Source organism: Patagioenas fasciata, chromosome Z (genome assembly GCF_037038585.1).
Source record: "Patagioenas fasciata isolate bPatFas1 chromosome Z, bPatFas1.hap1, whole genome shotgun sequence".
Classification (NCBI taxonomy): Eukaryota; Metazoa; Chordata; class Aves; order Columbiformes; family Columbidae; genus Patagioenas; species Patagioenas fasciata.
The window spans coordinates 3503596-3523363 of record NC_092560.1 but is presented as its reverse complement, the minus strand read 5'-3'; the positions used below and the strand labels follow the sequence as shown (position 1 = coordinate 3523363).

The 19768-nt window shown below is 38.9% G+C and overlaps 1 protein-coding gene across 1 annotated transcript; it reads right to left on the bottom strand.

The window, feature by feature from the left end:
* Nucleotides 1-8234: 8234 nt before the first annotated feature.
* On the bottom strand, nt 8235-19521 carry CETN3 (centrin 3). Its single transcript, XM_065861486.2, has 5 exons — nt 19368-19521; nt 16759-16894; nt 14890-15004; nt 13003-13194; nt 8235-8674 (listed from the first exon to the last, which is right to left on the bottom strand). The coding sequence occupies exons 1-5, from the start codon at nt 19382-19384 to the stop codon at nt 8631-8633; spliced, it is 504 nt and encodes a 167-aa protein (XP_065717558.1). The 5' UTR covers nt 19385-19521; the 3' UTR covers nt 8235-8630.
* Between the last annotated feature and the right edge of the window lie 247 nt (nt 19522-19768).

Sequence of the window (19768 nt, the reverse complement as noted above, 5' to 3'; positions counted from 1 at the left end):
AAGAATTAACTACATATTATCAACAGCTTTGGAGCTACAAACATAAGGATCAGTATTACACAGGTCATGCTACTGTTATTTGATTTTACCTGCTGCAGTTATTGCAATAGGACTTAATATACATATGTATAAACAGTTTGTATAAATTCAGACATTTGCACTTAGGCAACTTGTACAACCTGTGCAACATGTGTGAGGTATTAAGAGCACTATTAACTTGCAAGCCAACTTAAACTTGTGGAAACCAACCAAGGTTGTTGGAATTGCCCAAAGCTATGAGGGGAAGCTACCTCTAAGAATGGACAGAGATACACTGGATTGTCTAAAACCACGTTGTTGGTCTTTAAATATTTCTGTAATTTGCTCTGAGATAAGGAAAAAACAAAATCTCGATGTTTCCATGCAGGGCAGCACAAGATGGTGCAATCACACCAGTGCCACCAGTCGCATTGCTTGCTGTACATGCAACCTCAAGGAGAAGAAAACACCTGCCATAACATGAGCCTTTATACACTTGAAGTTGTTTTTAAAATAAATTAATATACAGGTAGGATAGTGAGCTGTTGTTCAACTTGATGGGCATCAGCTTCACAAACTGTGATCTGTAACCTTCACTTTACGAATCAGAGCAGAAAGTATGGACTTGTACCCCATGCTTGGTTTCCAACAACAAAAGAGAGGACCAACTCCTGTTGGGGATAGACATCCCAGGACTCTTAGTTTTGGTGCTTCATCATTAAATAACCCTGCTCATTCTGGTCTACAGCTGTTGTCAGTCCAATCCACCATACATCAAGGTTTTTAAGATATCAGCACCTCAAAACTCTCATCTGCTTTTTTGCAACCCAAGGCAGAATTCATCACCAAGTCCTTCCCACTCTTCTACCTGATGTGGTAGGAAAGAGGTTCAGGCAGCAGTTAGGAAAGGAAGAAGGCTGTCTGCAGGAAGGATGTTAGATGGTGTAGGTGTGGGTAGAAACTTGGGGTTGGATGGGGTAGTGTCCAGAAATTAGAAGATTCTGGAATGAGAGGGGTGTGATTTGAGAGTTGTTACATGAGCAAGACAGAAGGGAAATGTTAAGTGTGGAGGATTCTCACAAACGAGGGAAGACTGCAAGTAAAAGTGATTGGATCTGACACAGGTCAGGGCTCTTTTGGCTCCAGAAGTATCATAGTTCTACATTAAAATGAGAACTGGTTTTAGGATATAAATATTCAAAGCAAGAGAGACTTGTTCTTGAGAGATTTTACAATGCAAAAAACATGGAACAACAAATATGAAACTTCGTGTTATCAATTTCTGCTTGAATATCAATTTTGACTCCAAGATACTCTAAAAAAGTTCTCGAAAGGGTACACCTAAATAGCACAGAAGTATCACAGCTCTACAGAAGTGGGTTCAAGACATACACACAAGTATTCAGTACATTAAAGTCCAGTCCTAAGGCCCAAAGTCTGGAACAACAGAAGGAGGGCATTTTCAGTCTCCTCTCAAGCTACAATGCAGAAGGCACTTCTGACTAAGTTGAGCCTGCACAGATAGAGCTGCAGGATGGACACAGATACCCAAAAAGGACTGAAAGGCAGCAATCTTGAGAATCTTGCTCAAGACTGTGCGTGACCCAGCTCCTGCTGTTGGTTAAAGACACGTCTGCTACTCAGCCATTAGTCCCAGGTGCTCTCACCAGTCAGCCTTCCTCTCCCCATCATACACGAGTCAAGTAGTATCTCCGGCCACTTGTAGGTCAAATCAAGGCAGCTATAGAAGATGTTGGGAGTGAAGGAAACTGCAGAAAGAAGGTAGGGGCATTGAGGGATGAGGGATGAGGGAAGGGATCCAAGGAGATGGGACCGCCGGGACACGTGCAAAGTGGGGTAACAACTGTGGCACAAATTTTAGTGGTCTGTCCATTCCCTCCACTGTGAATCTCCAGTCCAAATGGTGTACTTCGGGCAAGGGAAAATGCTCTTTGAATGGAACACACGTGTAGACATAGCCAACATTAAAGATGCTGCTTTATTAATTAAAATGACAAAAAGTTCAAAGTCTTCAAAAGAGCAAAAGTGAACACGTGAGAAGAAAGGGTAGTGGAGAAAGCTCCTGGTTTGGCTGCAGGACTGTTAGTTGATGTCTACAACTGGCATCTCTCCAAATGCCACATGGGTGCTTAGCACATCTGAAAGAAAGATGACAGTAAAAAAAAAAAGCTTTATGAATGAAAACTTACTGTCTTAAGAATATATTGTTTTCCCAAGCAGCTCTCAAAGACAGAGATAAAGGTTTCATGACTTAGTTAAGCAAGAACAGTAAATATGCAAGGAACAGAACATACTCATCATTTCAGATTCCGATTTCACTGCAAAGAGCTTCACCCCATGGGGCTCTCGAGGTTTATAGTGGACAGCAACACTCACATCCTTCAGGATTTTTAAAAGAGCTTTGTTAAAGAGGAAGCCGTTCGTGCATTAAATCCCATACGTTAGACGTGTGCCATATGCGTGTGTACCTAGCAAAGCTGGAAAGCACATTTTCTACCTCCCAGAAAGATCACCCTAAACAGGCCAAGTTCAAGTCCAAGTCCATTAAAGTGAGGGTAGTTCTATAGAAAACAAACAAGGCATTGAGTAGACAGAATAGAGGAAGTACAGTGAGGGGGAAAAAAAATAAAGTATATATATATATACATACATATATATACATGTATCTGTAGACTGTTACTTAAACTGGGGAGCAGCTCACTTTCAGCAGAGTAATAATTAAAAAAAAAAAAAAAAAAAAAAAGAGACACAACAGTTTTAGAGCCTCCCAAAACTCTTTTGAAAAAAGACATTGTCAGCTAAAAACACTACTTACATTCAAGGCCTCGGGAGCTGCTGAGTTCTGACTTCGTGGGCTATCACAAGATGTTGCTTCTTGGCATGTCTCATCCTCCCACGTCTGTTTTCCTGTCTTCCACTGCAGGGTAAGATTGTTCTTCCTCACTTTCTCTGCAAGCTTGCTGACCTGTCTGTTGGTCTGGGATTTCCATAATCCGTTCAACCTCGTTTTCCCCTAATTTAGGTGGGTCTATGTCTAGGGGATCTTTGGTTTGATCTTCTGTTACAGTTAGTTCTAGTGTTCATTTCTCAAGTCTCACACTTTCCCTTGAAACGTCTTCAGGGCTGGTCACAATTGGTAAAGGATTCTGACTTTGTCCATCTTTCAGCATCTCCAAAGTCAACAGCACATCTTTGGTGTTTCCAGCAGTTGCACGAATTTCAGTAGACTCTATTCTCCTAGCAGGTTTCACTGTTCTTGATGGCTGGAGCTCTTGTTCGTTACTCGGTATGTCTCCTTCTCTCTGGGCAGGTGCCTTGCCAGGAACACCTTTGGATTTCTTCCTTGAAGTCACTAATCTTTTAAATGATGCTCGTGTTGATAAGTGCTGATGTGGTTCACCCTGTTCCTCTAAATAAACTTCTTTTCTTTCGGCCTTTGGCTTCTTCCAAGGCAGTTTTTTGAAGTCAGTGCCCATCAAGAGCTTCTTGAAAGGGCTGCCTCATCATTTAGCTGTTTCTGAAGAACACAGCAGTTCAGCTTCATTAGTGAACCCTTCTGGAGGCCTCTTTGCAATGGCCTCTTCAGGACATATTTCTGTACTTATTTCATCTGGGTTTAGGAGTTTCTCTGGCATCTCCTTCTCTTTCCCTCCTTCTACAGCTTTTGTTTCCTTTTACCAAGATCTTCTGACACTTGCACCACTTTTCCTTCCTGATCCGCTTCTGCAGCTGTTTTCTCCTTCACCCTCTCCTGAACACCTGCTGCTGCCACATCCTCTCTTGGTCCGTGCTCCTCACACCTGATGAGCTGTTCCTGCTCACCGGCTCCAGCTCATCTGCTGCCACAGGCTGCTCTGCCTCCTGCTCTCCACCGGCACTTTGCTCCTTCTCGTGCACTTCCACACTTACTGCTGGTACAATTTTCTTCTCAGCTTCTTTATCAAACTCACATTTCTCCTTCTTTGCACTGGGTGCACTTATTAATATTGACCATGCTTTTTCTTGCTGCTCTTCAATGGGATGAGAATGGAGTTCACCTTTTCCAGGTTTCCAGAAACTCTTCTTTTTTTGACATGCAGTCCAGCCTCAAGTGAAAAATCTTCTGAACCGGGATGTCGAAGCAGTGGTGGATGCAGCTGAATGAGAACAAAACTCATTGGCTTCTGGTTCTTTATGAGATCCATGTGCTGTTTTTCCACTTTTCTGCGCGTCTTTGGTGTTTCCTTGTGCACAGGGTGCTTCCTCAGGCTTCCCTATTTCTTCTGACTTAATTTCTTTTTGATCACCTGCTCTTGCATGGACTCGTCTTTCTTTTTTTACAGTAAAAGCCAGTTGAACTGGTTTTGATTTTCCCCTCTTTTCCTTCTTCCCTCTGAATCTGAATTCAACACATTCAAAAAACTTTTGAAAACCCAGCTCATAAGACTGTGGCTCAGACCTTTTGACAAGTTTTAATGTGTCTTTTTCCCAAGCTGGCTACTGTTTAATTGTAGAAGCATCCTTGTCGTCATCCTTCTACGCACCTACACCCTCCTTGGTGCTTGAGGCACATGGACTTGCCTCCATACTTTGTGTATTCCCTCAAACATACACTGAAATGTTCTGTTTGTCCCATTGTCTAAAAACACAAAGATAAACACAAATTGGGTGTTGAAGAAGAATCTCAGGGGTTTACAAATAAACAGGACTACTGCAAGTGGGGAATGATACAGGTGTTCTATTTCCAAAGTGAGAGATCAGATAAAAGGCTAGCAGATAAAGGCACCTCTTCATATTCATGTGAAGCATGCAAAAGATTTTCACTTATTCTAGCTATAAATTCATGTGTTCATAATACCCTAAGACAAAGAATGCACATCACTGAAATGCTTTTCAGGTGAAAAGAGCTGAATAACTATTCCAAAGTCTGCTAGTTGAGCTTGAAAGATCATTTAATGCAATATTTCTTGACTATTATAAAGAAACATCATTAATACAGTCACTGTCTTGTCTTTGTATTCCTCAATTTCATGTAAAAGGCCACATTCAGGTACTGACGAGGAAAACCTCGTTAACATCGTCACATTTGGAAAAGCCTCGTACTACAAGTACCACATCAAATGTCCTATTGAGGTGACAGGAGTTTTACAATGTCACTCACCCTCACTGGGACACAGTTCCCATCGATATCCAAGTGTTTCAGTCCCAGCTTCACGCAGTTCCCGAGCTGCAGGAGCGCTCCGGCACACACAACAGCTCCAGTCCCAGAACTGCTGAGTGCTGCAAGCCGTGGAACTGCTGGTGTCACACACATGGAACTGCTGGTGTCATGCACACGGAACTGCTGGTGTCCCCCCGGCACCCCACACCCGATCCAGACCAAACAGCCCCTATAGAAAAGCCCCGAGTAGTTTACCCTTCACCAACAAAGAACAGCGGAAACACTTTGTCTGACTCTGGATACTCGCAGTATAGTAACGTAATGCTCCAGCAGTTCCTATTGTGAGTACAAGGGGATGAAATACGATAAAACAAAATGTAAAAGGTCGGTATCTGACATAGGTGACCAATGTCCAATAAAAGCACTAATGTTTTGGAACTCATTTCAATGTTTTTCTGGTTTTGCAACCGGCTCTAGGACATCTCTGTGGACGTTTTCTTCTGATGCCAAGTTTGCCATCATAAATGTTTGGTTTTTTTTTCAAAAACAGCAATCTTACATCACTTGACGCATGTTTGTCTCTGCTCCTGCAGTCTTCCAACTCAGCTCTTCTGCTTCCCTGCATGTTGTCAATGCCACTCACTGCCACTTTCCCGCTGGTTGTACCTTGCCACTCAGGGGGAACAAGAATCAATAACTTACATAGTGTAAATGTCAACATTCAAGAGGCGTTAACATTATTTTTCAGTGATGTGCCAAGGTTCCTTGTTGCTACGATAAGATACATTAAAATTGCAACTTTTGTTGGTTGGTGAACATCAAGAAAAGCCAACGAAAATCGCAACACGCCCAGTACACAAAACAGCAAGAAGCTCACCAGTCAACAGCACAAAACATGCCTGGTTTTGGAATGCAAAAAGTCTCCTGAACAATGAAATTCAGAGAAAAAGGCAAAACATGGAGACAACGTGACTAAATACTGTGCTGACGGTTTCTTTCATCTTCTGTGCGACTCCCACAGTCTGAGCAACCTCCAAGACCTCTCCAGTTGACTAGGCTGTGCTTAGGGAGCATTGCTCTACCGGTATTTGGTCCATAGCAAGTGCTGCCACATCTGCAAGGATAAACTAAAATTTTTCAAGTACAGTGCAAATGCTGAAAATAAGGCCTCAATCCAGAAGAGAGAAATTGCATCTTGCTGGAAGAGTTGCAAACAGTGACCTCTATCAATAAATAATTACCAGCCACCTACAGAAGAACAGAACATGAATATCCCTGTAAAAGGCAGTTGTTCAACAGCTGCAGCCGAGTATTAGAAAACTGGCACATTCAGAATAAAGTTATTATTCTCGGGGAAAGAATTTTTGATGACTACTAAGGGACGTTTTAGGTTCTCTAACACTTCCACTGTCTGCAGAAAATAAAAGTGTCTCTGAAATAGTTGACATAAGAAATTCAAAGCCAGAGACTACTGAAGCGAATAATAACCATAGTGTTACTAGAAAACACTTGTTAAGAGCAGTTCACAGGCTCGGTCCCAAACACTGAATCTTTTCCCTTAAATATTTACCTCCCAAACAAATCTGCTAAGACTGCAAAATACTGGTTAAAAACTCAGGGTTTTGTGGCACATTTTTTAACGGTAGGTTTCTTTAAAGTAAGTTTTAAATTTCAGGTGGGTGTTTTTTTGCTATTGGAATCTAAAGCATTTTACTTGACCTAAAAGAAGTTTGCTGTATTTATTTCCAAGCAAGATTTTCTCTTGCATGGTAGAATGCTTTAACTCTTATTTTCCCCTTTTCCAAATACTATACTGAAATGAATATAAAAGAAATAATGCCCATACTATATGGAACAGAATTTTTGCCCCATAAACACCAATCTTCATCCTGCAAATACTTCATTATGTTTATTTTTTGAGCAAGAACCTGCATATAAAATCTGCCTCTGATATAGCACAGAGGAAGTTTTACTCAAACTTGAACACTGAGACATTAACCAAACATTAAGAACACTGCAATTTCCTGGATAACACCAATTACTCCTTCACTCCCATAAATTTCATGCTAATTTTAACCCTCCCATTTTTCCCCATTATATCTTCATCATTAATTTTGAAAATAATCAAAATGAAAATATCTGAACAGGAAGCGTGTCCTTTCCTAGCAAATGCTTTTCAGAAGGCGTCTCTCTAAACGTGACTGATCCAGCATGGCAATCCCCGCTGATGGCTTGGTCAGTAATATGGAGCCACTGCTGGTTGTTCTGAATTGCTCTTTCTGTATTAATAGACTGGTATTGATGGCTTAATAGAGAGCAATGCAGTATTTCACAGATAAGAATGCTGCAATACACACTCAAAAAATAATCGGAAAAAACCTATTAACTTTGATGACCTTAACTATAAAGTCCTATAAATTCCAAGCTCTGATTTTTTTTGTGCAGACCAAACCTGTTCATAACACCAGGATTACAGTTAAAAAGCAGTTGCTTTTCTGACAGTAAAGATGAACACAGGATTAGCCAAGATTTAAAGTTACATCTTTTGATATATAAGGAGAGCGAAATTTAAAAAGAAGAAACAATTACTAGTAGACAGGAAATTTGGAAGATGAACCAATGAGGACTCGAAGACAACTGGCAAACTAGAAATACATCCAGTCTCTTCAACTACTTTAAAAGTTAATTCCCTATGACGCTTTTCTTCTAGCTAGATAATGCAGAGAGAGGATATACTTATCATAAACAGTTGTCATTGTCTCTACAGGTATGAGAGCTGTAGATACTAAAGAGAGTTGCTGGCTGAGAAATGGATGCACATTTTTGATACATTTTATCATCATGCATAGTTGCTGGCCCTTTGCTATCAGACAGGGCTAACACAGAGTTAATAAACTGCATCTCTGGGGATGTAAATGCTTGCTCATTTAAAGTTAACATTCATCTAGAATAGTGGAAGTACAAACCTATAAATGAAGAAAATCATTTTCCCCAAAGGATTTTATGTTATAGTCCAGTTCAGATTGAACTAAAAAATAAGACTTTCAAGCAGCAATAGTAAATAACATTTTATTAAAATGGAAGTTTGTCAAAACTTATGTATCAAAACTAAGGCCACAGCTAATGCTAACACAAAGTCAACCTCAAAAGGTTCTTATAATATGATGCAATTTAGAAACCCTATACAAAGCTATTTTACAAATGAGTACTCAAACATTCGGAAATGCAGCATTACTTACTTGTTCTAAAATTGTATCAATTATTCTAGTCATAATATTTAATGATACAAAATACTGAACTATCAGTGCATATAACCTGTCTCTACTTTGGTCCTGCGAGGAAAGTAATTTTCTGCATCACTCCAGCTACAGAAATGAATGGAAATACAAAACATGGTAATGGAAGCTGTCAATGATTCCTCCCTTTTGTGTTGGGTTCATTTCTTCTGATGTTAAATATCTCCAGTCATAATAGCAATGAACTCTTCTTGATTGACTGTAGAAAAAGAGAAAAATCATTGGACAAACAGTAAACTTCCATAAAATATAAAAGAAAATAACACATATCTGTATTATACTTTTTTACTTAAAGGTCTCCCAGTTAGTTTCTGTTGTGTCTGATCCATTACTAATCAGGCTTTACAAGTTTGGATTTTTTGCTTCTAGAACAACAGAGATTTTGCACTTTTTTTTTCATATGAAAGGAAAAGTCATAATGAAAGCTTAATTATGTAGAATACTTAAGCCAGAATATAGCTTACTATAACAAGCTATTATTATTTCTAATCAGTAAATAAATTCTAATACAACATAAAAACAAGCACTGAGAAAAGTATGCAAAAACACAGCTATGCAAAATCACTTTATTATTATGATTTTTAAAGATTTATGAAAATGTTAAAAACTATAGATAGATTTTGTTAAGTAAGTGCATCTCAAACAACAAAGCTGCAGCTCCAGTTACGATCAAATTTGGTTTTATTCTTTAAATCATGATTCAGACATTTATGTCCAATCATCCCCACACCCCCACCATGGTAGTCCTCTCTCTCTCAAACCTGTAACACTTGCCAAATACAAAATGAATTTTACTAATGATTCCATAAATTAGCTAGAATTAAAACGGACTTTTCCCCATTTGCACTTTCTACATTCTTTAGTGATAATTAACAGATATTTTACACAACCAGACTTGAAGAAATTAAGTTATAATAATAAATTAATTAGCAGTCATTAATTATTTTGCTGCACTTATACCTGAGCTATTGACCTTACTCATATGTTAATACAGAGCTACCATAAAAGAGTTAACCAATGAAAATGTTCACTCTGCCACTAATTACTGTAGTGGGGAATGATTAGAATAAGTCTATGATTTGGAAAAGACCAGACACACCTGAAGAATTCTCCCTGACAATTACCTGTCCCAGTCAATGTGCCCACACTATTCCTAAACAAAGCACTGCAAAGTAAGAGCTGCATTCACAGCTAGAAGAAGATAAAACAAATTATACTATTTTAAAGAATAAAAAAAAATAAACCTACATCAGCCCTTCTGCAACACATTAAAAAAAAAAAAAAAGTAGATTTAGTCTAGTTTAGGACATTATACTCTGAAATATTGGTCCATCCTATAGCTACATCATGTACTATACATAAGCACTGTGTTGTCTGTATGAATTCAAAAAGCATTTCCACAGTTTTATCAAGGTAACAACACAGTAACAGCAAAAATACGAACATCCTCCCCAAAATATTCTCTGTTTTAAAACACCTGTGATAAACAATGCTGCAAAGTGGAAATACAGTATTATAACTACAAGCAAATTCTGTAACATTCAAACAAACTGCAAAGAGATGCATAGTTACAATTGCCAGTAACCCAGTCCATCCTAGGTAACCATCCATCCTCAGACTTAGGATCTGTTCACAAGTTAAGCACAATGAAATCAGAAGCAATCGCAGTCTTTTTTAGGGTCAGATTTCCCTTAATTCCACAACGTAAATGACCAAAAAAGAATGAAGTAGTATCACAAGCTAATACGAAGAAATATTGACTTGGACTCTGGAGACTTAAAGGACCATACTATTTCAGTGGAGGGTTTTTTTCCTAATTCTGTGCCAAAATCTGAGACCTAACACTGGACTGTGTTTCCTACAGATGCATCCACACAAGACAACAAAAACTGCATGAACCGAGGGCACCAAGTTTCTAAAAATAGTCACACTCCAAAACAATCCATTCCTAAGACCAGGAATATGAAAATAAGACTATTTACTGTTTTACAGAAGACAGAAATATATATAAAATACTTTTTTTTCTATAGAAACACATACACAGCTCAGAGGTTTCACTGGAAACACAATGGTTCAAGCAGTCTCAGTATCATACAACAGACCTTATTTTACTATGAGCAAAACAATATCTCAAATGTAAGATTAGTATTACACCACAAGTGGTATTATTCCTGTGTTTGATGTATCAATTAAAAATGCCACAAACTAAGAGTTTCACTTTTCTTTTTGGCAGGAAAAGGAGAATTAGATTACAGCAAGATTTTGCTACATGACCCAGATGTTTGAAGCTCAGTGGAACAGTGATTCATAGGATTATTTACTTTTTCAGAATGCATCTTAAAAAGTAGAAGCAGCACCAGTTTTCTTTGAAGAAAACATACAGAACCTTAAGGATAAACAGCACCATACACAAACATTATGCTGTCAGTCTTCCATATCTGATCTCCTACTTGACTGCTCTAAAGAATGAATGGATACATAAATAAGACAAAATTGAGCCACTCACTCTTGGATTATCAACTTGAATTAAAAAATGTAGCACTGACCGAAATTAATCGTGACTTGGGAATCTTCCTGAAAGGAGCTATTCAATTTGTAGTGACCAAATAGACACATGACAGAAAACCTTCTGTGATTCTGACATCTCAGTTGGCAGCTCCAGGAGAGCAACAGACAACAAAATGTGATTGCAGGTGACTTCTACTCTCACTCACCTCTAAAGCCACACCTTCAAAAAAAGTAAGATGAATCTGAAAATAAAAGTAAAGCTAGTAATACCAAAACAAATTCAAAAATAAAGAATCTCATCGACTGAAAAAACAGGCATGATTCTTTGCCTGCTATACAGCTAATAAAAAGGAAGTAAATGGGTATCCTGTAGTCTACCGGAATTCACCGCTGCAATCCTGTTGTGTCACTGCACGGTTATGTGCCTGAAAACAGGATTTTCAGCTTTCACTGGACTAACCTGCTTCAGTTACCCTACAGGAAACACAGGAAAAAAAATGAAATGTATTTTCTCAGGGTGCAGCTCCAAGAAAATCTGATCACACAGTAAGACAGTTCAGGGATCTAAGCAGCAAGAAAAATAAAAGTTACAAACCTAAGTGAATAGTTTTCCCCTGGCTCAGCCCCCTTAAACACCTCACCTGTGGGATCTGATACTGCCAGTACAAGAAACAGGTGGGAAGACACAGCTGGGAGTGTGGCAGAACATCGGAATTATGCAGTATGGATTTATTAAGGAACCATGGCCTCAGATCATAGGAAGGTATCAGAAAACAACGGCTCCAAAAGGAAAGAAATCACACACTTCTCTCAACACTTTAGCAGTAATAGTGTCAACATTAACTCTCTCCTGGAAGTTGAATCACTGATTTTTCACTATCTTTGTCTCCAGGTATCCTATTTACAGCACTACAGTGGAACAAAAGTCTTGCATTTCCACGCCATTGACCATGTTTAGAATGTCTTGCTCTTCCTCTTGAAAGAAAAGGGGTTCTTTCAGCACGTAACTGTACTCCCAAGTGTGGAATAACACCTATCTCAAGCAACACAGAGGGAAAGAGTGTCTGTCACAAGGCTGACAACACCACTTTTTAAAATTTTCACTTGTAGTGAGAGTTCTGAGTCCAACAGGTGGCAGCTCATGAGCAGAAATACGACTGTAACTAGAAAAGTTGATGAACTGCTAGTGAAATCTCAGACATGAGTCTGAAAGAAAAACTCAAAAGTAGGTTTTGATGACAATGTATACATGTGTTTATATACATGGTCTCAAGTAAGCGGTCCCTGAAATTCAGATACTAAGGTTTTTGGTGCAAACATACAGGTGTTTTCAAATTAATGAAAAAAATCTAAGTTTCAGTGTTTACAAAGATATAATAAGCACAGTATCAAACTTGATCTGTTAATTCATTCTTTATCTAGCTAAGAAATCCCTTTGCAGCCCACTCTTTATGGACCTTGTCAGTTGCCCCGAGCAATTTTTCCCACTTTGTTCCTCAGCACTCTTGAGTTCGTAAGTCTGTTAAAGGTCCATCCAAGTTGATCCCACACAGACCATCAACACGATGTATTAACACTCCATACCTAACACACTGAAATCACAACAGCAACATCACCACTTAAGAAATATTAACCGGGCAATCAAAGAGTTGTTCTTAGCACTTTAATCCTTTTACTGATCTAGAATGAAAAAAATAACATAATGTGGATACATGATATCTCCCATGCTCAATTACTTCCACCAACTATATTTTCACTAATCTTTTAACAGACATTGGTTGAATAAGAGTTAGTGGTGAATCAACTTGAGAAACCTGATTTTTAGACTCCAAGATGTGTTTCCAGGACTCAGAGCTGTCAAAAACAACTATTTCCATTATTTGCAATATAAATTAAGTTTGAGTTTAAAGTTATTTAGAAGGAAACCAGAGAGGATATCTTAAAAAAAAAAAAAAAAAAAAAATTAAAAAGAGGAGAAAATTAAGAAGAGACTGTAGGGATTTTTGTGCTAATACGTACTTTCTCCATCTCCATCCTTATCAAATTCTTCAATCATAGCTCGTAGTTCTTCATCAGACATATTTTCACCCAATTCTCTAGCAACCCGGCGCAGGTTTCTCAAACTTATTTTACCAGAGTCATCATCATCAAACAATTTGAATGCCTTGAGTATTTCTTCTTGTGGGTCTCTGTCCAATATCCAGTCTGTCACTGTAAGAAGGATATATAAGTTAGATTAAAAAATTCTAAAACAGGTAAACTCAGAATGGCCTTAGCAAACTGAGGTGAAGAGCACAGACTCCTGATTTCACCTGTTCTTTCATTTCTATTTATTTCAATTCAGCATGCATATTTGGCTGTTATCTGACCTCTCTTTCCTATCTTTCTTTTCCCAAGCTGAGTTTCTCTTTGGGACAAACCTGTTGCAGTGGAAAACTACATGGCAATTTAGACACAGTCAGGTTTTCAACACACTTTTCAATTGTAATTAAAAATATACACATGCCTACTCTGCTTCAAACTTAACATTCAGAAAAACCATCAGCTCTCACAGATGCAGACATGTGATTTTTTTTTTTTTTTTTAATTTCATATATTTTTATCAGGATGGAATTTTGACTTTGAGAGAACATAGAAACTAATATAAACTATTCGCATGGAACCTGTCTTTTACATACAAAGCCACATAAACAAAACCAACAACAACAACAAAAACTAAGCCCTGGGGTTATGAAAAGGACACTGCTATGAACTGCAAAATGTTAATTCTAAAAGGATTCATTAGTCTTTATTATTCTTTTTATCACAATCATTTGTCAGTTTCTGTAACAGAAAAGACAAACTTGCCACATAAAATATTTTTCTAGTAATTATTTCAGACACTTCTGGAACAAGTCATAAGTATCTTCACACATCTTTGTACCTGCCAGTCTCGTATTACAGGGCTTGGTATTTATGACTCTCATCAAGCCCTTAAAAACACATCAACCTTGTTTCTGCATAAAGAACCACTTAGCATCTGCTACTGTCTGCAGCTGGAACATCTGCTCTGGCTTAGGGAACTAGAAAGGTAAAAATTAGATTCAAGCTCACACAAGCTCACTACAGAAATGAAGTTTACATGTCTACATAAATCCCTCAGATTTATACTGAATTTGAACATTTTCATCTAAAACAACCAGACTGCATGACAGTATTCCATCATTTGAAAACTTCTACCTTTTGTGGCAAAAAGACAACTACAATGTCAGCTGAAGAACAATGAAACACCAAGGCTCTAAATACTGCAGGTTACATGATTGTAAAAAACAAGACAAAATGTAATAGTGTAAGTGTCAGATAGGCCATTCCTACACTTAAAACCACAAATAACTTCAAAACATGACACTGCTCAATAATTGCTTAGCTATATTCAGCAGCACTTCACAATTAAAGCTCCTATAACCTATTTTGTCTAACTCCCTTATCTTTCTAGTAGAAGTGGTATCATGTTTAATTCTGTGTCAAGGTCATATTGCATCATAGCAGCTCTCAAATCCAACTCAAGTTTTGAGACAGGTTATATACCTTTCAGAATATATACTGCACTTTCTGGAAGAATTTTCCTAGCTTCCCACAGCACTTATTGACATTTTAGGTTAGCACTTACTCCTTTGTGTAAGTTTGAAAAATATTAGGACTGTCTATACTCTATTTCCTTTTATATGTTGGCTGTCATTCATCTCTACATTTCATACTGCATATTCAGAATACAAACATTTACATTCCTCTACTATTGGCTCTTATTAAGAAATAATCTCCCAGTTCTATATCATAATAGTACCGGACAACTGAAAAAAATACACAAGTATTGCTTCCAAATTGTATAGGCTTCATTTCTCTAAAGGTACACAATCAAACACATACCAACTTCATTAAAATCTTCAAAGGTGATCTTGCCTGTTGCTTCTCGATCATAATCTTTAAGTATTTTCAGTACATCAGCTTTTTTCACATCAAAACCCAAGGCTCTCATTGCCACCTTTTGGAATAAAATGGAAGTGCAATCACATATGAACATTAAAATATGGATTTCACAATTTCTTTTTATTTTCAGTAATTACCTTCTTGACCAAGTGAGAAGGTGCATATCAGTGGTTCAGCAACAATAATAAACACAAATTAAAAGAGGAAAAAAGCTCTGGAGACAAAAATCTCCTAAAATTACTCCTAAAATGGAACATCACATTACAGTGAAAAAGACCCCTAGCCTTTCCATTTTCAAGCACTTTACAGACTGGAGAAAATGCTTCCTAGGACAAGTAGATTTATTTTCCTCACTTTTAAAAATGTTTCAAGTACTGACCCTTTTTCAAAGATAAAACTGAAAATCATTCTACAAATTATTCTTCCTCAATATTCACACTAAGTGTGTATATGTTCATGTGTTTACAAGTCCTCTTACAAGTGACTTCACTGCTTTTCCAGTAAACAATAAAAGCCAACCCATTCTTTTTATTTTTCCATTAGGTTACTAGTACTCATTTAGTTTCCTGTTTCAACTGGAAATTTCTCAGCACACACTACCTTGACTTGCTTCAAACTGATGAAAATACGCTAACCCACAAGTAGAAAACCAAAATGCTACTGGATGTAGCCAACCAAAAATCTATGACTTTGTGGAGAAGGAGATAGTTCTTTTGTTTATATATCTCTGTTCTTCCATTGTATTATCTTCAGGGCCACGATATCTAGTTAGACAGCTAAGAAACAGCTTCGCAAGTAATCATGACAGCTGGGAACTCAAAGTGTATGGTAACTGGAAAAAGCACATTAACGGTCATAAAACATTTGCGGCCACTACCCTTCTCACTATGGATTCCAGCAAAAACAAAATATCTCAACTCTGAAATAAAGAGAAGGGAATTGCTATACCTAGAACATTCCTGTAACAAGAATTAAAGAAAAAAATAAGACTTTTTTTTTTCCCTCCTGGAGTTAGTTGGTAGAGTGAGAATGCGGAGCCAGCAAGTTGGACAAGATATTCCTTCCCAAAAGAACCTCAGCCAATAAGTGACAGAAACACTTGCCTCTCCAAAGCCATTTTTTATTCTTGATACAGTACAATCAGAATAAAAAAAAATAAAAAAGATTTAAAGAAGCTTTAGTAAACTCAATGTGCTACTTCTAGAGACTTCCAGACAGGAGGACTCACTAGGAAAGACTGCCACACTAATCTCCATTTGCCAATAGCTATTGAGAAGAGAAGCCTTCATTGGGAAGGACAACTGCTGAGCCTTACACACACAGAGCAAATATCATACCTCACTCCTACAATCCATAGGCTCCCTACTGAAGAATACAAGTGGGTAAGCTCTGGTTTGTCGTCAACAGTTTTACAAGTTTGATTTATATCTCTTACCTAAGTATGTGAAACCTGTGGATTTTCATGGGTTATGTAGATAGAGCCTTTAAAAAGAACCAAACAGCTTTCCAAGAGCTTTTCCCGCTTTGTCATCTGTCCAGGCTAAACCCTGGGGAGTGTTCAGACCAGTGTTATTGCTACAATAATTCTGTTACCATGTCAAGTATATGGTGTGGGAAGAAGAGCTCGTTCTTACACCAACAAAGTATTTCTTGACATTTTTTCTTCCCCTATATATCCTCCTTCCTTCAGTTCAGCAAGAGATTTTGAACATGGAGCATTTTTAAAGACACAGCCAATATCTTAAAAACTCACTGAGAAACACATATATTTTATCTGCCACAAATTTGTTTAAATTGAAAAACTTTTACCTTTAATTCATGATAATTTATTGCTCTATCTTTGTCTGTATCAAACAACTCGAAGGCATCTTTAATTTCTTGCTTCTGTTCTTCAGTCAGTTCTCTTCTTTTCTTCTTTTTAGTTTTGTCTACTGAAAGTTCATTCCTATGCAAGAAAAAAAAATTAATTGTAATCCATTTCTACCAGGAAGATACCACTGCAGATAACATTTTCCACCAAGAAGAAACTCACCATAATTGCATAGATCACCACCTTCTCTATTCAGTCTTTTCCCAGCTTGCCCTCCCAATTTAAAGTAACACTTAAAACAGACAATTCCTTCGTGAAAGCTGAACAACACAGCCACTCCCCCCACTCAAAACAAAACCAGTACAGGAGTTTTGATTAACAAGTAACAACAAGAAGAGAGGATGAAAAAACTACTGGTTAAAAAGAATATTTGAGGTTATGTACTATATGAGATTAGCAGTTGAAATGATGTGTCTCTTGAAAACACTTTATTTCTAAACCGAAGCTTAGAAGAAAGCAGTTTCAGACAGACAGCCTGCTGGAGGCTTAACAAGACCAGACAATTGGGTTGTCCAGCTACTAAAGAGGGTGTTAGGTGCCACCACTCAGCTTTGTTGTCCACAACAGCTCTTAGATAAATGACATTTATGGATTTAAAAAAAGGATTTTTTTAAATCCTTTAAATCACACACACTATTCTAAAACCTTTTTTCCGCACAAAAGAGACAAGCCCTGCCAAATCAGCAATTGTTGCTAAATGATAGCCCTCTCTTCCTTGTCTAGTCTAGAACTAAGATAAAAGTTTCAGATGACAGAAAATACATGATTCATGCATTGGAAACAACAGCTGAAAAAAACTGGAAAGGATGGCACTAATAAAAGATATTTGGACCAAGCTAGTAAAGGGTTTTGCTGTAACAGTGCTTTATTCACATCAAAGAGACTGACTGCTGCATCCAGAGTAATTGCCTGGTCCATTTCAGAGCAAGAACTCTTAAAAAAAAAGACATTTCAGATTAACAGGTGATACCATTTAAGACTGTTACAGTATTCAAGCTACATTCTTGGAAGAAGCAGCATATTGTCACTGTGACAAGCGTGGCTAATTCCCATGGTAAATCCCCTCCATTCTGTGATCATGAGGCCACATCAGACATATCGGGGTGTCCACAACTGGACCCAGAACAAGAGAAAAGCACAGAACCCTGTCTACAGGGTTATTACACAGAAGACAGCGACAGGTTCCCCTTGGAGGAACACAGGGAAAGAACAAGCAACAGCATCTACAAAATGCAAGAAGAGAAACTGCAGCTGGACCTCAGGGGAAACAATTTCCCAGTGCCAAGTGTTTATGTACTGGACCAGTTGCACTGGGAGACTATGGGGTCTCCACAATCAGAAATTTTTTTAACTCAATTCAAAAAGGTTCCCAGCAACTTCATTCAGTTTAGAGTGGGACCTGCTCTCAGCAGAAAGCTGGACTAGATGACTTCCAGAAGCCATTTCTAATCTAAATCATTGTATATATTAAGTTATGCTCTCAGGAAAGGGTTTTTTTACACTCATTTGTTTACTTGCACCAGGCACAAAACACATGCTGTGCCACCTACAGTAAAATGCATAAAAATTACTGATGAGTGAAAAGAAAACTGCATTTCAAATATATTTATTTTCCATACCTCCTGGAATGAGCTTGTTTTTATTCTCCTTTGTTAAGGATTTGATAATTTTAATCAAAACAAAGACTGAACACACAGCTGAGATTTAGCTTTCAACAACCACTGAAGCTACACCAGTAAGAATTCCAAATATAGGCAAGAAAAGCACAAGCTGCACAAGCTGGAACTGCCTCAGACCGCAATATCCTCCAAGTGAGAAGTCCTTAGCAGAACAACTGAGACAGCGTGATTTCGCCCAGGCTTCAGGTTACTACAGCTTTTGGAATGACTAAAATAACTCTGAGCTGGCGACTTAATTAGGACTGGGAGAGCGGCTCAGATCCAGAGAGCCCACATTTTGCGAGCTGTGATGACAAAATCCTTTTGTAAGTCTGAAAGCAGATTAAGGCTGAACTCTCCTGGGAGAAGGATCCAGCTACTCAAGTGTTTGTTTAGTGCTTAGCATAAAATATTTGCCTTCAAAAGACACAGCAGTACCAAAATTGAAGTAGCTTTGTGCCACCTCTACAACCACCTTTAGCATATGAAGAGTGAAGTTCTCAGATTTGAAAATTAAGGACCGCATATGCAGTATAAGTGTATTAATTATACATGAAGGATTTGCCAGGTATAGAATTCATACGCTGGGATGTTTCGCACAACAGCTACCGAACCAGAAAACAAAAATAAGCAAAAATAAACAAAACACAAAACCTTCATTTAACACCTATTAAAAGGCTTTTTGGACGTGCATTCCTGTCACGACGCACAGGCGATCAGCCCCCCAATCCCTCAAGGGATCAGACAGAAGCGGCTGGAGGCTGCCGATGACCTTCCCCTCACCCCGCGTTCCGCCATTTCCCCCGTCGGCCCCCTGAAGGGACAGTGAGGCCCTCAGGGCCCGCCCGCGCTCCAGAGGACGAGGGAAGAACCGCCCGCCTCATACCGACCTCAACGCCACGCTCATGATGCTGTTGCCGCCGCCCCCGAGCCGGGCCGCAGCGGGCCGGGCAGCACCGCACCGAACCGCACACCCCGCCGCTCGGCCCCGCCGCACTCCCTTCCCCTTGGAAACGCGACGCCGGCACCCGCCAACCGGCGCCCACCTCCCCTCGCCACGCCTCCGCCTTCTGATTGGGCTGTGGGAGAGATATTCCCGCCTCCCCGAGCATAGCGCGCTCATTTATTGGCTTAAGAGCTGCCACTCAAGAGAGAGGGCGTGTCCTCCCGCGGGGGCGGGGTTTCGGTGTGAGGTGCCGTTACCCACAATGCTGCGCGGTGCCTGTCGTCTGAGGTCGTGATGGCGGCCGGGAGGCAGGGGGTGCTGCGACTCCGTTCGCCTTCGAGCGCG